Source organism: Hyposmocoma kahamanoa, unplaced genomic scaffold, assembly GCF_003589595.1.
Source record: "Hyposmocoma kahamanoa isolate Upper Pololo Valley unplaced genomic scaffold, ASM358959v1 91, whole genome shotgun sequence".
In the NCBI taxonomy this organism is placed as follows: domain Eukaryota; kingdom Metazoa; phylum Arthropoda; class Insecta; order Lepidoptera; family Cosmopterigidae; genus Hyposmocoma; species Hyposmocoma kahamanoa.
Genome location: NW_020654684.1, coordinates 2,627,143 through 2,647,285, shown reverse-complemented (window position 1 = coordinate 2,647,285; position 20,143 = coordinate 2,627,143). Strand labels below are relative to the sequence as shown.

At 38.5% G+C, this 20,143-nt stretch overlaps 1 protein-coding gene across 5 annotated transcripts in view; it reads left to right on the top strand.

The window, feature by feature from the left end:
- The window catches only part of LOC113236327, a 68,620-nt gene extending 48,490 nt beyond the window's left edge, over positions 1-20,130 (top strand). Inside the window, exons 4-13 of one of the 5 annotated variants that reach the window (XM_026472344.1) lie at positions 518-654; positions 8,696-8,866; positions 10,194-10,344; positions 12,932-13,154; positions 14,396-14,554; positions 17,264-17,377; positions 18,172-18,273; positions 18,625-18,748; positions 19,265-19,575; positions 19,903-20,130. In XM_026472344.1, the coding sequence (XP_026328129.1) occupies positions 518-654; positions 8,696-8,866; positions 10,194-10,344; positions 12,932-13,154; positions 14,396-14,554; positions 17,264-17,377; positions 18,172-18,273; positions 18,625-18,748; positions 19,265-19,575; positions 19,903-20,101 (1,691 nt within the window). In that variant the 3' untranslated portion in view covers positions 20,102-20,130. Of the gene's footprint in view, positions 1-517; positions 655-8,695; positions 8,867-10,193; positions 10,345-12,931; positions 13,155-14,395; positions 14,564-17,263; positions 17,378-18,171; positions 18,274-18,605; positions 18,749-19,264; positions 19,576-19,902 lie in introns of those variants that run through there. The other 4 variants (XM_026472342.1, XM_026472343.1, XM_026472341.1 and 1 more) reach the window with 4 other exon arrangements.
- Positions 20,131-20,143: the final 13 nt, after the last annotated feature.

The window sequence follows — 20,143 nt, the reverse complement described above, 5'->3', positions numbered from 1 at the left end:
GTAAGCTATTTCTCTATTGTGCGTCCAGCTTTAGCAGGCTAGGAATAGTGCGGCAGGAATAGACCGGCCTTTTGGATAACTGATGAGTTCACAACTGGACTTTGATACATTGTAACGCTGATGAAAAAGTTAGGTATCTCAAGAAAGAGCATAGTGTGTGAAACTTCTGGTGTCTGGCAAATGGGAGCTGAACAATTTAAAAAAATACCTGGTTGCTAGCTACTAACAACACAAGCCATGGTAATGGTGCTGTTAACTTTTGCGATACGTTTATACACGAAAACACGTAGCAAGGTCTTGGTATCCCGAGAAAAACAGCAATATCAAAAAACTCTTTAGTTAAAAGGCGCAATATAGGCGTTTTGTCGTCGAGTTGCGGACACCAGCCCATTGCACCAAGTACCAAGTAACTTTTTAGTTATAGATCCAGTTGATTCGTTACGGATTTTCTGCCTTTGGTCTGTTTTTAATAGAATTTTATGAAAAGAAACTGACACTTGTTTCGTTTTATCCACAGAGTCCACGGGCAGCGGGAGTACCTTCGGAGTAGCGTTGGCGCAATGCGTAGAGACAGAGCGTGCGTTACGGAGACAGCAACATGGCGGATCCCGAGCCTCGCTTGCCTCTTTCGGAGCTACCGAGAAGGGGGATGATGTAAGTAATGCATATAGGGTTAATAACTATCTCTGTTTCTAGTGATGATTACTCGAGATCATGGTCACCTGGATTACTGTACACAATGTCTCCAAAAGCTTCCGATTAATCATGGCTCTCATTACCTGGTAGAACTTGATAAAGGAGTTTCACAAAGCATTAACCTTCAAATGTATGTGATGCATTCAGTAGAGTAGAAATAATATTTGTAGCATTATATCCTTGTGAAAGAGTTCGTCTAAGAAAGTACTTCCTTACTGCATAACTTTATCTGGCGCCAAGCGGATACAGGGCTTGGTTACAAAGCTACTTGTGTGTTACTGGTGAAACTATAGGTTTCACCAGTAACACACAAGTAGCTTTTCAACTTTATGTCGGTGACAGACGCACTGGCAATGCCTCTCAGGTCTTAGTAATTCGAAGTATTGATTAGCACCGCAACTGTCATGCTTATGTCGTTTATCACCAGGTGTACGATTGATCCGTTCTATCACTTGACATCATTCAAAAAATCTGTCTGCACATCGGTATAATTTGTAGAATGGTAATTTTTGGATCACCGCTCTAAATAAGCCCGAAGACAAATTATTTTCTCGTCACGGCTGTTAGTCCATTTTATTCATCCAGGAATCTGTTCTTTTACCATGACCCTGGCAAAAGTGTTTTTTAACTGTGAAATTCCATCAGTATTGTTGTAGATGCGATTTTACTGTAAAAATATCTGTTTATTAGTTTTGAATTGAACTGTTTATTGTATTCTGTGTTCCAGCTTTTAATGATTGCTCTGAAATCATAGCACGGCTTATATCCAAGTTTCATGATTTTGATATTTTAGCATCAAGCAAGGTTTATAAGCGTCGGTTGACATAATACTTACCGAAATAGACGCTATGAATAGACATTTGATGAATTAAAAACTCAATAACCAACCTATGCAATTCATGTGTATTTTTTGATGGTGCCTTGTCTAATAGTCTACTCACATTACCAATGAAACTTGAGCTTTTGGGTTGTTTAAAAAAATGTCTATGTTATCTTAAACTGTAAGGTTCGATGAAGGTGCAAGGGCTCATTATTGAATGGACGTAAATCTGAGTGCGGTTTGGCATTCGCCATTTGAGCGCGCAAAAATAGTTCGTCTGTTCGAAGCCAAGACACGTAATGTTCTGTATGACGTGGCGCCTGCACCTGGGCCTATCCACTATTGCAATAAGGATATGTTAAAATTGTGTCATTCTAATCGTTGCCACAAACGTTATCTTGTTGAATATTTAGACAAGTCAAAGTTAATAGTAATGATTAATGACTTGGACGCGTATACGGCACCCATAGATATACTTTTCTACATCTATGATGGCACCCTTGATAGCACCCCAAGGCCACATGTGCAACAATTTTTAAGGACAGAGGTTTAAAGATTGTATGAATTAAATAAGTCGATAACTTTTTATGTTTAAGTAAGAGCGACAAAATTTGACATAATATACCTACGCAATTTGATTCACGTCGTTATGACATACGATTTGATGTGGCTTTATTACCAAGACTATGTTATAAGGCCTGAAATACCGGGATATTTCGGTACTGGCGCAATCAGTCCCGGTACCGCGATTATAGGTTCCCGGTACTCCCGGTTATAGCAAGGGACTACCTACCTATTGAGCTATGAGTAATGTCGCCCGTTGGCAACTTCGCACGGGCGTAAGTTACTGTCATTATAATGCTACTTAAACTTATTACTTAACTAGAATGTGATTTTACGATGTCATGTTATGTTAAATTTAAGAGTAATTATCCCACAAATAGATATTTTGATAAAAACTTTTAGTTTAAATTTTTATTGAATTGATATTCAATTATTTTTATATGAAATTGCTCCACTAGTTTGTTATAATTATTAATACAAAGGTCGAACACTCAGAAAAAATTCCTTCCGAATCCGGCCGGATCGAAGGAATTCTTTTCTAGATGTTCTATATTTGTATTATTAAATAGCGACAACTCTAGCAGGGGCTGGTATGGCGCTACGGCTAAAAAGTCGTTGAAAAACCAAATACGCCAATATAATAAAGATACGACGCAAGCACATAGATAAAAATTCGTGAGGTCCGCTGGTTCGTTCCGTGTCTTAGTTGGTATAGCGTCTGACACGGTATGCTAGAAGACGTGTCGGTTCAAATCCGGCCAGATCGAAGGAATTTTTTCTGAGTGTTCGATCTTTGTATTAAAAATTATAACTTTTAATTTGATTAGAGCATGAAGTTTTAATTGAAAATATTTAGAGATGTCGCTATTTAATAACACAAATATAGAACATCTAGAAAAGAATTCCTTCGATCCGGCCGGATTCGGAAGGAACTTTTTCTGAGTGTTCGATCTTTGTATTAATAATTATAACAAACTAGTAATTTCACACAAAAAATAATTGAATATTAATTAAATTAAATTTAAACTAAAAGTTTTTATCAAAATATCTATTTGTGGGATAATTACTCTTAAATTTAACATAACATGACATCGTAAAATCACATTCTAGTTAAATATGTATATAATACATATGTTATGTATATATGTATATATATACATAACTTATAATCTGCTGTTCAATAAATATAATGTCCTAATACTCATATCAACATAACAAATTCATTGTTAGTTTTTTTATTATTGATTTTTACTTATAAATAAAGCAACGTAACTCTGATCTGAAATGAGTGTCCGATTCTGGGCTATTTAAGTTTGTTTCAATAGTGAACAAACCCTTATGCCATAAATCCATATAGTTAAGAAACATTGTTACTTCTTGGTTTTTCTTTGTAATACACTATGATTTGGCGCGAATGAACTTCCCCGAAAATTTTGAAGGAAACGCATGTTGCAAAACAGTGACTTGCAATACATGATGTGGTAAACGTAATGCTCTGTTTTTTCGTAAATGTATTGATTAATGTCATAATGACAATAATGTCCCAGACGACCACGCCAATCACTTCGTCTCTAGAACATTCCCTGTAGCTTTTTATTATCCTGGCTCTCCAGAACCAATTAACAAAAAATCATTTCTCTTTAGACAATCTCGGTGGCCCAACGGTTTGCACTGTGTTGACATTGGATGAGGAGGTTCCATTCCCGGTAGGATCTCTTTAGGGAATAAACTAAATTGGTTCTGATCTGGGTATTCTGGGTAGTGCCCCAGAGTGAAATCCATTGCTCTGGTACTCACAGTGCAGGGCATTCCCAAGTTAAGACCTGGCAAGTGACGGTTGGTTGTCTGGTAGATTATTTCCGAAATTGGTCCTACCTATAGAACCCGGGACCTCCTTATCCAGCGCCCATAGTGCAAACCATTGGACCACAAAGGTCGTTAAGGTTATTGCAAACTCGTAACGCTTAAACGTTCATGTCAATTCGTTGGCAATATCCTTCTTTTAATATTTCCTTATTACTTACTGAGCTGGCTCATTAACCAAAAAAGTGTTTTAGCATCGTAAACGAGAACACGCCACTTTTTCGTTCCTGTACAGCCCCAGTTAATTTCGCGCAGGTCCATCTCCAGTGATACCTATGGGGCGAGCAACTGGTCTTCGTGGCTTGACCCAAATAGGCTCTCTTCGCGTTCTGATCTTCACCCATTCTTTCCAAATGGTCGAGCAGCGAAGGCGCTTTAGTTTCGCCGATGATGTTTGGTTCGGCGCCGAGCTCTTCTAATTCGGCATTAGTGCAGACCTTCCAGACGCCATTCCCTCTTTGAACTCGTCCCAATATCTCCCTGAGAACTATTTTCTAGTTTTTCTCTTTGTGTGAATTTTTAAGCTCACTGCTATATATAAGAACGGACCATGACGGTCATTTAAATCCAGATTTTGACTTAATGGTTAAAAAGTTTGAACACCAACACTTTGTGTAGAGCTGCACTGCAATGTAGGCAATTGTGAATGCGGATGATGATATTTTGAAGAAACCTAATGATAGTGATATCTAAAACATTCATAGAAGACGTGTACAAACATGAAACAAAGTTGTTCCAACAGCTGTAAAATCGTTACAAAAGTAAATGTCAACAATTTTTTATTTATGTTTACTGTTCAAAATTGACACAAATTTTAATGATGTCTAGTAATTTTCGAGACACAGACGTAAATAAACCTCAATTATGAACTGGTCTTGCTCTTCTAGTCGAAACGATTGAGAACTAGGAACGAACTCCGTCAATACAAAGCGACCTGAATTAAATAGTAGTAAATTCTAACGATAGACAGGTATAGTATAGATGTTTAGAATCGTGAGTATTTGGCTAAACAGATATTTACGAAGTTCAGCAAACTGGACTAGACAGTGGAGCAGACATATTGTAGGCGGTACCTCGACGCGAAATGACACGTGGCAATCAAACAGCCGATAAATCAGTGTAATGACAGCGCAGCGCCGCCGCTCTTTGATTTACGACTGGAGAATCCGATCAGTGCCGCCAGAGATAATAAACACCTACTGGAAAGCTCGCCAGTTGAGTATTACACTTTAACGTAAGCAAGTGCCGCGCGACCAAACATGTTACAGAATTTTGACATGGAGATTTCTGATTTCGTTGCAGTCTTGCGTGTACTCTGTTTAGTTTGTTCATTGTTATTTAACCATAGTGTACTTGAGTTTTATTGCAAATGTTAGGTCTGATATTGAGTCAAGGTATCCAAAAACAATTTTGGCACTGGCATTTGCCGGAATGTACTTGCAAGTAATTTACGCAACCAAAAATTTATGGATTATTGCTATTTAATTAGTTTATTTTATTTGGTCACGGGGTCTATCTAGCGAGGCAATGCTGCCCACTATAATGGGATCATTTGAGCTAGCCACAATATAGTTTGTTTTTTTTTAGGTTAGAATTTTTTTATGAAATCTTATAGTAAATCCCGGCTTTTATGTTTTAATACCTATTGACAAACTAGTTATCGTGTAATCTTTAAGTTATAAATTTGTGATCTTTATTTTAATATCTGTTTTTATTTACGTATGCGTTACGTTAAATGTAGGAATAAGCCAAAGGGGCGTGCTGTTTGGTCTGAATTATACCAGATTGCGAGTCCAGCCGACACACATAAAAATGATCACCCCGCCCTGCGCCCTCGTTTATTTTCTGAAATTATAACAACCCACACACCTATTGTGACATCTTTGAGTAGAGAATTTAAGGTATACCCTGTCGCCATTTGATTTCATTTGTCTTCGAATTTTTGTAAATAATCGCTGACGTGCTATACACTTATATTAAAAAATAAAATCAAAGGGACATAAAATTAGCATCCACAACTAGAACCTATAGATACTATAGATAGGTCAATATTGTCGATTATTGTCGTCGCTCTTACGTCACCAGTATCCGGTTACCTGCACGGCCTTCCATCGGCTCGTTTTCATTAAGGCCACGATAATTTTATCACATGACGCGGCTCACCCGCCTATCCCGATATCTTAATCTGAAAATAGTCGGCCATAACAATTTGATTGGAATGGTTTGGCTATTTATTCTCTATCGCTAACCAAAGCTCGTGAACGAAGTTTGAAAGTCCATGATCCTCCTTGATTTGAATGTGTAAATCACGAAGAAATTTCCAATCGCTCTCGATAAGATTTACGGGTGATACAGTTTTACGACTATCCTACGCAGTGGCAGGCGTTATGCATGGTTTGTTTCCGCCAAATCTTTACGCATTATATTCGTGTAATTGATTTGTTTCTAACAACCGTTTCATTTTCTTGTTTGGTTCTGTTCCGAATATTTACTTCTGTTTTAGCGTGTTATGTTTATTTGTTTGATTATTTATTTTCTCATAATTTTCTATAACATTTAACAGTTTGCATTCGTTCAGTAGTTCAATTATTTCTTTATCAGCACAACTGGGTTGGGATAAATTCTCAATTCTCTCGGATTTTAAGAGCAATAGAGCTTCTTGTGAAAGAGCAGTACTGCCACCAATCATCCCACTACCTTTATCCACAATCCTTTTATTTAAGACGTTATGTTATTTAAAAGAAAACAATCCTTATGATTTAGACTTTTCTTCAGTATAATAAAATTACAGGTGTTTTTTTCACATTTGTAGAGTTCGATTCCTGGTTCAGACAAGCAATTATTTAAAAATCTTTGACTGCAGTTCGAATTGTTTTTTAAATCAAAATGATGCCTTCTTTAAGTAAAATTATCTATCTACGGTATTTAAAGTACTTCGTTTCCGTGTGACATAGTCGTGAGACACCCTGTATAAATAGCAGTAGAGCTCCTTGTCAAAGAGTTCGACCAGGGAAGTACTGCCATCATACCTATTTCTGTCACCAAGCAGTAATGTGACCATTACTACATTCTGGTTTTGAATGGGAAGGTTGCTGCTGGCATTACATTTACATGGGACTTGTCAGCTTTACGTATGAGGGTAACGGGCGCAGTGGCACCGTCGTTCCTATTTTCAGCGATTTAAAGCTTGGAGTGGCACTACAAGTGTTGTAGACACGAGTATCGCTGACAACCAGGCGCACGATTTGTTAATCCCGTCACCTAATATCATGAAAAAAACTTTCTTGCCATGACCCCAGTTTCGGGCTAAATCTTGGGTTCATGCCGTAATTGTTCGGAGCTTTTTACATAGGGCGCACTATAAGTTTCCGGAACTGGCCACTTACATAAACCATGTTTAAAAAGTATTTACAACATTTGAAAATGGAACTCTTTGGCTGTAGAATACAGTTTGTTTCATCTGACTGTCACTTGTTTTTACATTGTGGCGTCATTTTAGAAATTGATTGTCTACATCACCATGGATGTAACTCGTGAAAATTTTCCTAGTATTTTTTTCTACGACTTTAAGTATAATTTAACAGCTCAGCAGAGCTTCGCTCGACTTCAAATTGCTTTTGGCGATGAAGCGCCATGCAAGACGACTATTTATAGCTGATTTGCAGAATTCAAACGCGGTCGGGTGAATCTCAGTGACGAATTTTTGTGATAGTCGCCCGTCCACTGTTGTGAACAACAAAAACAACGATGCTGTGCGCCGTATGATCAAAACCGACAGGCATGTGACATACCATGAGATTCGGGCATCTTCTTAGGCATGAGTCAAATACCTAAGTCAAATACAATCAATACTACATAAACATTTGGGTGTGAAAAAGCTATGCTCTCGGTGGATCGCACACAATTTGACTGAGGTTCAAAAAACGGATCGTGTCACTTGGTGCAATGCCGTGCTTACTAGATTCAACAAAGGGGTGTCAAATTTAGTGTTGGACATGGTTACGATCCCAAAACAAAGCAGCAATCGAGCGTATGGGTCTTTCAAGATGAGCCGCAACCAACCAAAGTGGCGCCCGTGCAAAGTGCCTCTAAGCGGATGATTGCTTCTTTTTTTAATAAAACTGGACACGTGGCTACTGTTGCTTTGGAGAATCATTGTACCGTGAATAGTGATTAGTACACGACCATTTGTTTGCCGGAAGTTATTGACAAACTCCGTAAAAATAACCGTAAACGCCGTATCATCTTATACCACTATAATACCGGTTCTCCCACGACCAGACAGACAAATGAATTTTTGAAGGTGAACAACGCGACCTTTATGAGCCATCCCGTGTACAGTCCCGACCTGGCACTTGTGACTTTTATTTATTCCCAAAAATTAAGAACTAATTACGCGGTTAACGATTTTATGAAAAATATGTTTCAGAGATGGTCACGAAGGAGTGGCATAAATGTTTTCAAAATTGGTTCATTCGTATGAAAAAGTGCATTAACGCTAACGGAGAATATTTTGAGAAACAATAAATTCATTTCTAACCATTTATAGTATTTTTTTCTTATTCATTCCGGAAACTTATAGTGCGCCACACGTACAGCACGCAATTCTTAACTCCCTGAATTCTTTATGTCTATTTCCTTGTGGTCTTGTGCCTTTTGCATTGGTTTCTAGGTTCACAAGTTCAATAGTCCTGGCTCAACGAGAATCAGACTGAACGATAATGAACTGAGATTATTTCTTTTAAATTTCAGAGTGAATCCTGTGATTCTGGCGAATGGGGTTGGGCGGGATTGGAGGAAGCCGGTGGGGGAGGGCCCAAGGTCCCTGCGCTGGTCTCCGCCTGTCTTGCGCACCTGCGCCGGCACGGCCTCCACACGCTCGGATTGTTCCGAGTATCAGCCTCAAAGAAGAGGGTTAGGCAGGTGAGGTGGATTAGTTCCCCAGCTTGAAACATATGGAAAAACAGTTGCCAAATTTTAAAAAGTAAAAAAGTCCTGTTACAATGTTGGGCACAAATATCCTGTAAATACAGCGTGTCAGATCATTCTGCACTACATAAGCAATACAGTTGGTAAGGACAGACCAAAGAATCCATCTCAAGTAAAAGATACAATATTAGAATGTATAAAATTAGCAAACGCAAGGATCTTGTTTACCTGCCAATGAGCGTTTCACGTCAATGCGTAACAATGTTGCTATGTGGCTCCGTGGCTGTAGTGGCCGTAACAACAATCAATGACCAGTTTACCGACACACATCAACACACGGCCACGGCTGCGAATGGTATAAGGGCTATCACGGTTAATATCACCTTACGCTCTTTGAAGGCTAACAATTTACATCCCGACACCATTTGATACCAGCTAGTTGTTACTGTGGACAAATTCCTTGACTTATGATAATTACTAAAATCAAATAGTTTTTTGATGTTTTGCTACAGACGGATATTTCGATTGCAATCACTAGTTGATTAAGAAACTTATAAAAATATTTAATTTCCCCATAACTTGCGAACTCAGACCCTTTAAATTTGAGGCGATGTTACCCAGATGCCGAAACATTGTAGTACGCAAGTGGTAACCCTAAAACAGCCATCGACCGAATTAGATGTTTTGCCTGCGCACGCGTCAAATGCTGACCCACTTGCTCTGTTTATTACAAACTGAACACTTTGTAGATGAAAGGTGATCCAAAGTTTGTAAGGTGAAAATAACGGGGTTAACAACAGTATTATGAAATACAGATTATGGAATACATTATAATGCCCTGAAATTAATTAGCGTCAGTGCCGGGTTAACAGATAAACAAAGTAAGCAATTATTACGAGGGGGCACCAAGTCCATAGCTTTAATATTGGATAATTGGAGGGCCCCATAACATTTAGATTACTTAAGACACCCAAGGTACTTTATCTGACACTGCACATATACAGGCGTTGTAAGGAATGAATTTTTTTGGTGTTCTTTGAAACATGCGATCACATCAATCTCTATTCACTTCCAGTTGACAGTCTTGCCAAGTTTAAAACCTGCAATTTAATACACAAGGAGAGGCTGTTACGAAACTTCTGGATATTTGAACGCAATAACTTGGGCCTTTTCAAGGCAAGAGTCAACCTTATTGTCATTTTCCATCAAGTGAGTTGGATGTCAAATGCGAACTTATTCTATCATAAAAAACCCTTTCTGTAACATCCACGGGAAGATAACAAGATCCCCATAACCGAAAACGTTCTGATCTATTTTCCAGTTAAGAGAAGATTGGGAGCGAGGACAGGAGGCGGCGTTAGACACGGCAGAGTCGCCTCACGACGTCGCAACGTTGTTAAAGGAGTTTTTGAGAGACCTGCCTGATCCATTGCTCTGCAGGGACCTGTACCAGGCTTTCTTGCAGACGCAAAGTTAGTACAATCAATATATCAAGTATCAAAGGTATATAAGAATAATAAATGACCCCGACACGATGTAAAACCATGCGTTGCGGAAGCTGTGATTTAGTAGTACCAGAGCTCCTTATGAAAGGGTCGTTCAGGGAAGTATACTGCAACCTTACCTATTTCTGCCGCCAAGCAGTAATGTCAACATTACTGTGTTCCGGTTTTGAAGGGTAAAGGTGCTGGTGAAATTACAGGCACATGAGACTTGTCAACTTATGTCTCAGGTGTCGAACGCAGTGGCAGTGCCCCTAAGATCTTTGTGATTTAAAGCTCTGAGTAGCTCTGCAGCTAAAACTAAAATATAATAATATTTTTTATATTTTTTCTTTAAGAAATGGCTAATTAAAATACAATGAAAGGTTCTGTATAAAACATGTCTCATGTCTATAAATATATAAACGACTTAATATAAAAAATATATTTTAACTATTGTTTAACAAAAAAACTTAGGAAATTTGTAAACTCATTGGTGAATTTCTAAATTGGATGCTTGTGTCTTGCTTAAAATTTGAGCGTCCGTTCGTTTGTCCCCGGTTTTTATGCTCCCGTGGCGTATGCCCCTGGTTTTAATAAAATTTGGATCCATTTTTTATTAGATATCTAGTCTACTTGCATAAAGTACTATTCACCAATTAAAAGGTTTCTGATATTAATAATTGAAGAATATAAAAAAAAAACATTTAAATTATTGCGTTTTTGACAAAAATTCGTCCATTTGTTAAGCAAAGAGTGTGATTATATTAGGTACTTTAAGCGAAAAGAAGACGATTTTGCATGTTGCATGAAAAGTAATTTTTTCTCTTATTACGTAATAATGATGGAATTTTGCATATGTGTCTTATACTTTTTTTTTAATTTTCTTAATACTGATATTTATATCCTTAAGTATTTTTGTTTAAATTGTTATATTTACATTAGTTGATAATAAATGTATATACATTTTTTATTTTATTTATTAAGGAATGACAAACAATTGTACATTGTGAGTTGTACAGAATAAGAATACCGGTTTAGCTAATTGTACAATCAACCACATCATCAAATCAAAATCATCGAAAAAATATAAAATTTTCAATTGAAGCATAATCACTAGTGTATTTTTTTAAAAGTACAATGCTGACAAAGAAAATAAGTTTAAGAAACAAACTAACTTAATAACATTACTAAGTACAATTAACAAAAATGAAAAATATAACCGAGAAGCACAGGGCATTCGTTACCTCACTGCAATCAAACACACTATGACACATTCCATGTAAGGTCATTGCTTGAAGGAGAATACGCCTTGAAAGAACTTCAACAGTTCGTGGTAAGATTTATTACATGTCCTATACAGTTTAAAACGTTGATATTTGCGCTGAATTCGTTCAATATATTCTCTATATTTCTTATAAAATGGATCCCAGATAGAGCAAGCATATTCAGTTGTGATCGGATCAGATATTTATATAAGTAGAAAAATGTAGAGGATTGAGGGAAATCAGTACCCAGCTCTAGTAACAAATTTATACATACAAAAAGCTTTGCTACTAATTGATTATATGTGACAATCAAGGTGCAATTTACTGTCAAGAATAAGTCCAAGATCACGCAAGAGAGGTTAGTACATTTAAAACATGATCACAGAGAGTATATCTATAAGTAATTATAATATTTTTATAATATTTTTATTATTGGTGAACGTAATTACATTACATTTTGGAATGCTTAGCTGCAGTTTATTATTTTTAAAGTGCAAACCCAACCGAAGAATATCTTTCTGGAACGTCTTGCAATCATTTAACGTCATAATGGGTCTATAAATCTTTAGATCATCTGCATATAACAGAAATTTGGTATTGATAAAACAAGCATTAATGTCGTCAATAAATATTACAAATAGCAATGGTCCAAAGATAGAGCCCTGAGGAACACCGGACGTAACCTCAATGGTACTTGACAGAAAACCATGAATTACAGCTCTCTGTATCCTGTTATATACATAAGAGGCGAACCAATGCAATAGATTACCTCTTATACCATTGAATGCCATTTTATTCAGTAATATTTCGTGATCCACCTTGTCAAAAACCTTTCGAAAATCCGTGTAAACAGTATCTACTTGAATACGTTTATCCATACTCTCAAATAAGAAACTTGTAAATAATAGTAAATTTGTTATTGTGGACCTACCCCTGACAAAGCCAGTTGTTCATGTATGATTGGATTTTATATATTACTATAAACTTCATCATGAACCAATTTTTCGAGAACTTTGGACAGGGTACACAAGATGGATATTATCTACCATTTATCGTACCTACTTAACCGAAATCGGGGGCATACACCACGGGGGCATAACAAACTGGTGGCATAAGGAATGGATACAAATTTGAATGCGATGGTTTTATTTTAATGCACTTACACTGGGCGTTTACGTGATCGTAGGAATTATATTGATTGGTTATTTGGTTTTTGGTTATTCCGAATTACTTCACACATTATGTACATTGTGATGTACATAGGGAAGGTTATCAAAATATGTTTTCTAAAATGTTTTTTATCTTTACAGAAATACGCAATCGGCGGTTACAATGGGAAGCGTTAAAACTAATAGTTCAACTCCTGCCATCCGCCCATAGAGACACGCTGAACGCACTGCTCTCGTTCCTTGCGGAGTTAGCAGCTAATGCGGAAGACGATTCCGAGCCAGGCAACAAAATGGACGCTGCGAACCTTGCGACGGTGTTTGCACCTAATATTTTGCATAGAAATAAGCCTAATGAAGCTGCCAGGTTAGTATTCTATTTGTATTTTATTGGTTCTCTATTTGTATTTTAAGCGACACGTTCATTCAGTTGCAGTGCCATTCAGAAGTTTAAATGGCAAAGATCTGGTGGGTACTGCCACTGCACCCGCCATCTTGAAACAAAAAGTTGACAAGTCCAATGTATCTATCTATAGGCACTCTTACTTTTCAAAACCGGAACACAAAATGCTTTCAATTGCTTGGCGGCAGAATAGGTTTGGCGTTTGTCGAGTGATCTACAAATTGTGTCGTAATTAATAATTTCATTGTGTCTGCAATGAATTTGTTTAAAATGTCTATTTTTGTGGTATTTAATCCAGTAATACAGAACATTGAATAATGTCTCACTTACAATTGTCATTTCTAATTAATATAAATATAAATGTAATGTAATAATAATGTGTAACAGTCATTATAAAAACAATAATATAATTAATTATCTATATTAGCTAACCACGTCCAAACTTGCAATGTACCTATTTAAATTTTCTCGACAGTGTTACTTTGCTACGCCCTTATAGGGTATCACATGTATGTACCAAAAATTGTTGTAAATTTAATCTTTATCATCATTGACTTACAAATAAATGGACGACGGGTCTAATACAAAAACCACGAAAAAAATATCCCAAGTCAACCTATTTAAACGTAGTGACATGTAAAGGAATATGAAAAAGCTAAAACGTTGAATTTAAATTGTAATGTCATCGCAGTACTGTCTAATTTTGCTTGCTTCGCTGTCAGTCGAACAAACGAGGACTAAAGCGTGAATGACGCTCTGTATACGATTTTAACGCCCTATAAGTTCGGACACTTTTTAGCGCGGACCCGACGTCCATATAATTGTAAGTCAATGTTTATCATTCATGTAAAATAAATGAATATGGGTTTAATAATTGTAATTTTTGAACGGATTTCAAAAAAGGACTCTCACTTCGTCTGATTTTTTCTGTGTGTGTATATTACGATCACTCCAGCATTTGTGAACCGATATTGATGATTCATTTGTAGTTGGAAAGAGGGTACGTCATTAATGGTCCCATTTAAATTTGAAGAAAATATTCCGCCTGTAAGGGTGGCAAACTAGGGGATGAATCCGGTTTCACGCCCTTTCCAGTAACTTATTTCAATAAAACTTGGCAAATAGATGTAAATTACCAAACTTTTGAGATCGTTTTTTTTTCTATAAGTTAGAATTAACTTTAGAAATTTCAACTTAACTTTCAGTGCAGAGCAGCTATCGGAGCGAGCAGACGTGATCAACGTAGTCCGGATGCTAGTCGAACGGCAAGGCGAGCTGTGGACGCTGCCGGCGGAGTTACTGCACGAGGCGTACATCCACCTTGCGCACACGCAGCCCGCACACCTCGACACACTGTTGCCCAGGCGAGCTGAGTTAGTTTAGCTGTTCGCTTATCATAGTAATTAATTTGCTGAGGATGCCATTTTGTTCTAACACTAGTCTAACACGTCGCCTTTGCGAAGTGGTAAACTACAAACTTAACATTCACATTGATCTCTAGACGACAGCGTTGATGTAGTAACAGTATGTTTAAAGATAATCACAATCGTTAACTCATTACACGTGCCACAGCTGGGCACGGGTCTCATTTAAACCATCCCCGGTTTAGGTCATACTCCGCCACGTTGCATCAATGCGAGTTTAAACATGAGTATTTGATATTATAACAGGGTTACTTTTGAAATACTAACAACCTTGCAGGACTATATTACTAACATCATAAACAACAACTTGTTTCATTAATTTTAATGATTCAACATATTTCACTTTCATACAAAAATAAATAGATTTAAATAGATCTCTCTAAACGGTAATAACTGTGCAGAACGGGGATGGGTCGTTACGAAGGACGCTTGCGCTTTTGAACTTATTCTACCAGATACCGATCTAAAAAGTGTCAGATGGTACAGGTTCAAGAGCACGTCAAGTTTGACACTTAAGATTTAAATCCAACTTTATGCCGATAAGAACGGTTCAAAGCACAAAGTTAAATACATTCTTGCGACTTAACAAGAGAAGTTGGCCAAATTCAAAATTTGTTCACTACGGACCCGACTTAAAATACAAGATATTGTAGTTTTGCATGGGCTCATACACGGTAGCCTTGTTTCTCCTGGTCTGCTATCTCACATTAACTTTAACATTAAACCAAATATTCGTCGTCCTAAAACCTTTGTGTTAAATGTTTACCGAAACAATACTTCCTTTTAGAACCCCGTGACTAGAATGCGTCGAACCTACAATGATTTACTCATATCAGAATCTGGAGGTCACATTGATGTTTTCGACAACAATCTTTGTCGAATTCGTACCAATCTCCTCAAATATTTCAACTCGTTTTGTTATTAGTATTGCCAAATTAATATCTATGTTAGTCTTTAGTTGCATTCGTTTTAAGTTGTAAACTCACTTTCCCACTTTTTCTTACTATTTCCTTTTTTTTGTAATCCTTATGCCAATATGTTTATACTTCGCATAATAACGCTGTTTGAATAAATAAAATAAATATTAAATTAATTACATAACTATGTCAATCCGCAACGTAGGCTTCGTCGGGAAGACACAAATATAAATCGGCAACAGGCTTCGAGACAAAGAAATTAATAATCCAATTCGCTAGACTTAGTCATTTCAATTTAACTATAATAATGAAACAGGACCGCTCTGAATCTTAGCTGGCTCAAATGTCTCCATAACACTGGCAGCATTACCGCGCTGAATAGCCAACGAAATTTGTTACACCAAGTAAGATCCAGAGCGTGGATCATAGCCTCTTTCTCTAAGCCGACGACCCAACTCCCTGATGAATTCTTTGGCCTCCGCACCCCAAGTCCCCGCAGTCTCCACTGCAATTGGCACAAAATCTTACTTCGGCTCCAAGGCACAGTACTTGGCATGTTTCAATTTTGCCGCATACTCTGCAGCTGACCCGGCAGATCTGGTGGTGTGAGTCAGGTGGGACGGTGCAAACGTACTGACACACGTAGCGTCCCATAAAAGGCACCGGCCCTTCTGCTATGGAACCCGTGTAAGGCGGTCAGGTCTCTTGCCATCTGTATGACACAGCCCCGGAGGCTCTAAGACACTGGCCACGTTAGCCAATACTAAATCCCGGCGAACTAAATCATTTATTGTATGATGTTTTGAAAACCTCCCCGCGCACTTCTGACAACTAAGGCCGTGGTGACCGTTTTCCTCAACCATGACCCCACAAATGCAATGATGCGGTTCACAAACCTTACATTTCAACCGCAAAGCAAGGGTGATTCTCAACGAATCATTATCTAGCAGAGTGCCTAATTGGGGAGGAGGCAATGCCTGCAGCCACGCTCCTGATTCAGGCTTATTGCGGCCCGTAGAGGCGCCACGTTAACATCCAATGTCTTGTCCAATAATGATGAACTCACCTTTCCACACAAAATGTCGTCCCATTCCTGTAAACTATACTATAGACTATAAATTGTATCTCAACATGTTTCACTGAATGTAAACTGTTTTGTACATCTAATAAAAATAAAATAAAAAGTGTCAAGGTAGTCGTGCTTTTAACTGTACAAAAAATTATAAAGTTTTTTTTTTTAATTTATTATGTTTTGTCAAAAGTCATGGAACTAAAGTTGTTGTTTATGATGTTAGTAATATATTCCTGAAAGGTTGGTGGTATTTTGAAAACAACCCTTTATTAACCTATTTTTGTAGGGCTAATACGATAGGGCGTTACTTGCGCGAGAGCGACATATTCTTATCACGCTTTATGTCGCTATCACGCTTTATGTCGCTCTCGCGCAAACCGAGCCCAGTCGCGCTAGTCCCATATGCGTCAAATACGACTGTACTTCTTGCAGTGATTGTCTAGTTGGAAAAGTACTTGCCTTCTATGCAGTCCTGGGATAATTTTTCACTGGGAAGTTTGCACAACCTCCTGACTGCTTTCAAATTATTACTCACTTCAAAAGACTACATATTTCCAAGCAATGTCTGTGTCAGCGTGATTGACTATAGCCAACGAAGCGAACCAAAATAAAGAATGTGTTCAACGGTGGGACGTACTAAGCGTAAGAAACGGCGTGCAGGTGCGCAGCGACTGAGGCAGCGAACGCGGGCGGAGAGGCGGGCCGGCGCGTGTGGGCGCGGGAGCAGTTCCTGCACGGAGCCACCGCCACTGGGCCCACAGCGCTCTCGCACAGGTGAGTCCTGCTTACGTCGTCGCAAAACGTTTTCTGTTGTAAAAAAAGTCGTAGAAGAGTGCCACAAGGTGCGGTACTAGGACCTAACCGTTTAGGTTGAAAGCCTGGCTGAACGACTAGAGCACAGAACAACAAATGCAGTAAAAGTGCTTAGTGAGCGTGGTACGTGTGCCAAGTATGAGGAACAGCACGCGGAGTTCCATAGGTATATTTGAGCTCAGTCCGCGATTTTCGCTTTGTACGTTTATGGTCGTATCAATTATCATACTAAGTACCTGTAATATTATTTAATTTTAATAAATTTTCAATTTTCTGTTTATTGTAATAGTTTTTTTTTTACAAGAAACGAAGTGAACCTTATACCAGTACCATAATAATATGGTCGCTTCTTTTTTGAAGAACTAAGTAAACATTTCGAATTGGTTTATGTTCAGCTATTGTATATGTAAAATCAAAACGTCGTAACTTGCTGTAACAGGTATTGATCTTACAGTTCAGGATTTGTTACATCTTTTTAAATTAGAATCTTCAACCAATCATTCATCAAGTGTAATTTGCAATTTGACTTTGAAAAAAAGATTTCATAATGTTTAACTTAGGGTTGTGGGAGTTTTGGCGACAGAGCGGTTTTGAAAGTAATTGAGGTTTATGACACTTCCATTGATTTTTTTTCTTCCGTGGACTAGAATGAAACGTAATAATTTCAAATTTGTGAACTACGGTATGGGTAAGACTATTAAAATCCTAATAGATAATCATAGATAATGAAAAAAGTTTTGCTAATGTTTTTGCAGCAGTAGTGCTGAGAAGACGTACTCTAGAACCAGACGGACGAGGGAAACTGCCTCGGACACCTCCTCGGGATCGCTCTCCTCCGCTATGACCATTGTCACTAGGTGAGTTGCATATAAGCAATTAACGCTATCAAAAATAACACTTCGGCTTTGATATCGTCGTACCAATTCATCTGTGGTCTTCCTCTTGGTCTCCATTTTATCACTGTCTTGCACATGCCTTGCTTGCGGGCGACATGGCCAGCCCACTCCCACTTCAATTTCGCAACCCGTTTAGTAACATCGCTCACTTTACTTTGCCCTCTGGCCCATTTGTTTCGCAGCGTAATCTTCTAACAGTTTTCTTTTTGATTCTGATTATTCGCTTGAGTCGCAACTATGCTAGTAGATATATTGCGTTATTTTATCAACACATAAAAGTAGCGTTCTTAAAGTGTGTCTCCCACTGAGCAGCCGAGTGCGAAGCAGTGAGGAGTGCGGCAGCAGCGGCGTGGTGTGCACCCCGCCTACACCAGCCTCGGTCGCCCGCACGGACTCCGCGCCGGACTCTAACGACTCCGCCAGCGATTACAACGAGGTAACGTAACCTCGTGATCTTACATGAGCAACAACAACAAACACCTGAGCATTTCATAGCGAACTGTCTCTGACTAGTGGCAGAAGAGTTGAAGTAGTGTGGTGTGAACTAAAGAAATAAGACAAAACCTCATAAACTTTCAGCTGAACCCTGGGAAATGCTATCCGTAATGTTGAGTATTTAAAGGCATCTTAAATCATTACTTGCATTTAAACTAGAAATAAAAACCTTTAGTACTAGTAGGGCTTCTTGTGAAAGAGTTCGTCCAAGGAAATACTGCCACCTTACCTATTTCTGCCGCCAAGCTATAATGTGACTATTATTGCGTTCCGGTTTTGAAAGGTATAAGGGTGAAATTACAGGCACATGGGACTTGTCAATTTATGTCTCAAGGTTATGGGCGCAGTGGCAGTGCCCCTAAGATCTTTGCGATTTAAAGCGCTTACAACCAGGCCCACGACTTGTTTGTCTCGTCACATGGTATTATAAAAAAAAACGTGCATTTCGAATTTCCAGACCTTGGGCGGCTCAGATGACGACAGCAGTCACGTCATCACAGCATCCCTTCACATCCCAGCTGCGTTCTCACAACAGTCCCCACGAGGTCGGCCTTCCGCCCCCCCTCGCCGCCGTTCCACATCAGGTTCCGAGTCTTCAGCGAAGAGAGACTCCGCCGTTGGTTCATCGTCCCCTGCATCCGCGTCCAACGCTTCCTCACCCCCAGCGTCGCCACCACCAGCGCCCTTACGGGTGACCTTGACGTCGGCCGGAGAGATCAGAAGAACGCCAGGACCGCCTGACATTGATCGGTTGATTTCGCTTGGAAGGTGAGATATTCAAAATTAACTTACTGCGATTAGATTGCGCAATTGTCGAACTTATTTGTTTGTATTACGAATGTTAATAGTTGTCTTTAATACAGAGCCACTAGCTCTGGATCGTGCAGAAACAGGCGCGTTGGATTGAGGATGTAGAGTGTGGCTAACCTAATCAAATTTGAAATTTCTATAACTAACTTAGATTTTTGTAGTTTCAGAGTATTTCTTGACCTACTTTGAGTTAAAGAATATTATCTCAGAACTTCAGTTACACACTTAGAGACCTGGTATAAAAAAATCGAGTGGACATAACAAATGAATAAATTATTTCTTTAGCAGAGAACGCAACACATCCGATGCTAGAGCAGTGGTCCTGCGGCAACATGACGAGAACACAATCAGAAATACCCGAATGTCATCACGGCAGGAGCAGATGCGGAGAGAAGATAGGAGAGACGAAAGGAGAGAGAAAGAAGGCACCACGCTGTACAAGAGAGAAGAATTGATCTCCAGCGCGCGGTCGCCCACTACATGACAGATTATATACGTGTTTTTATACATAAACGTCTATTTATCA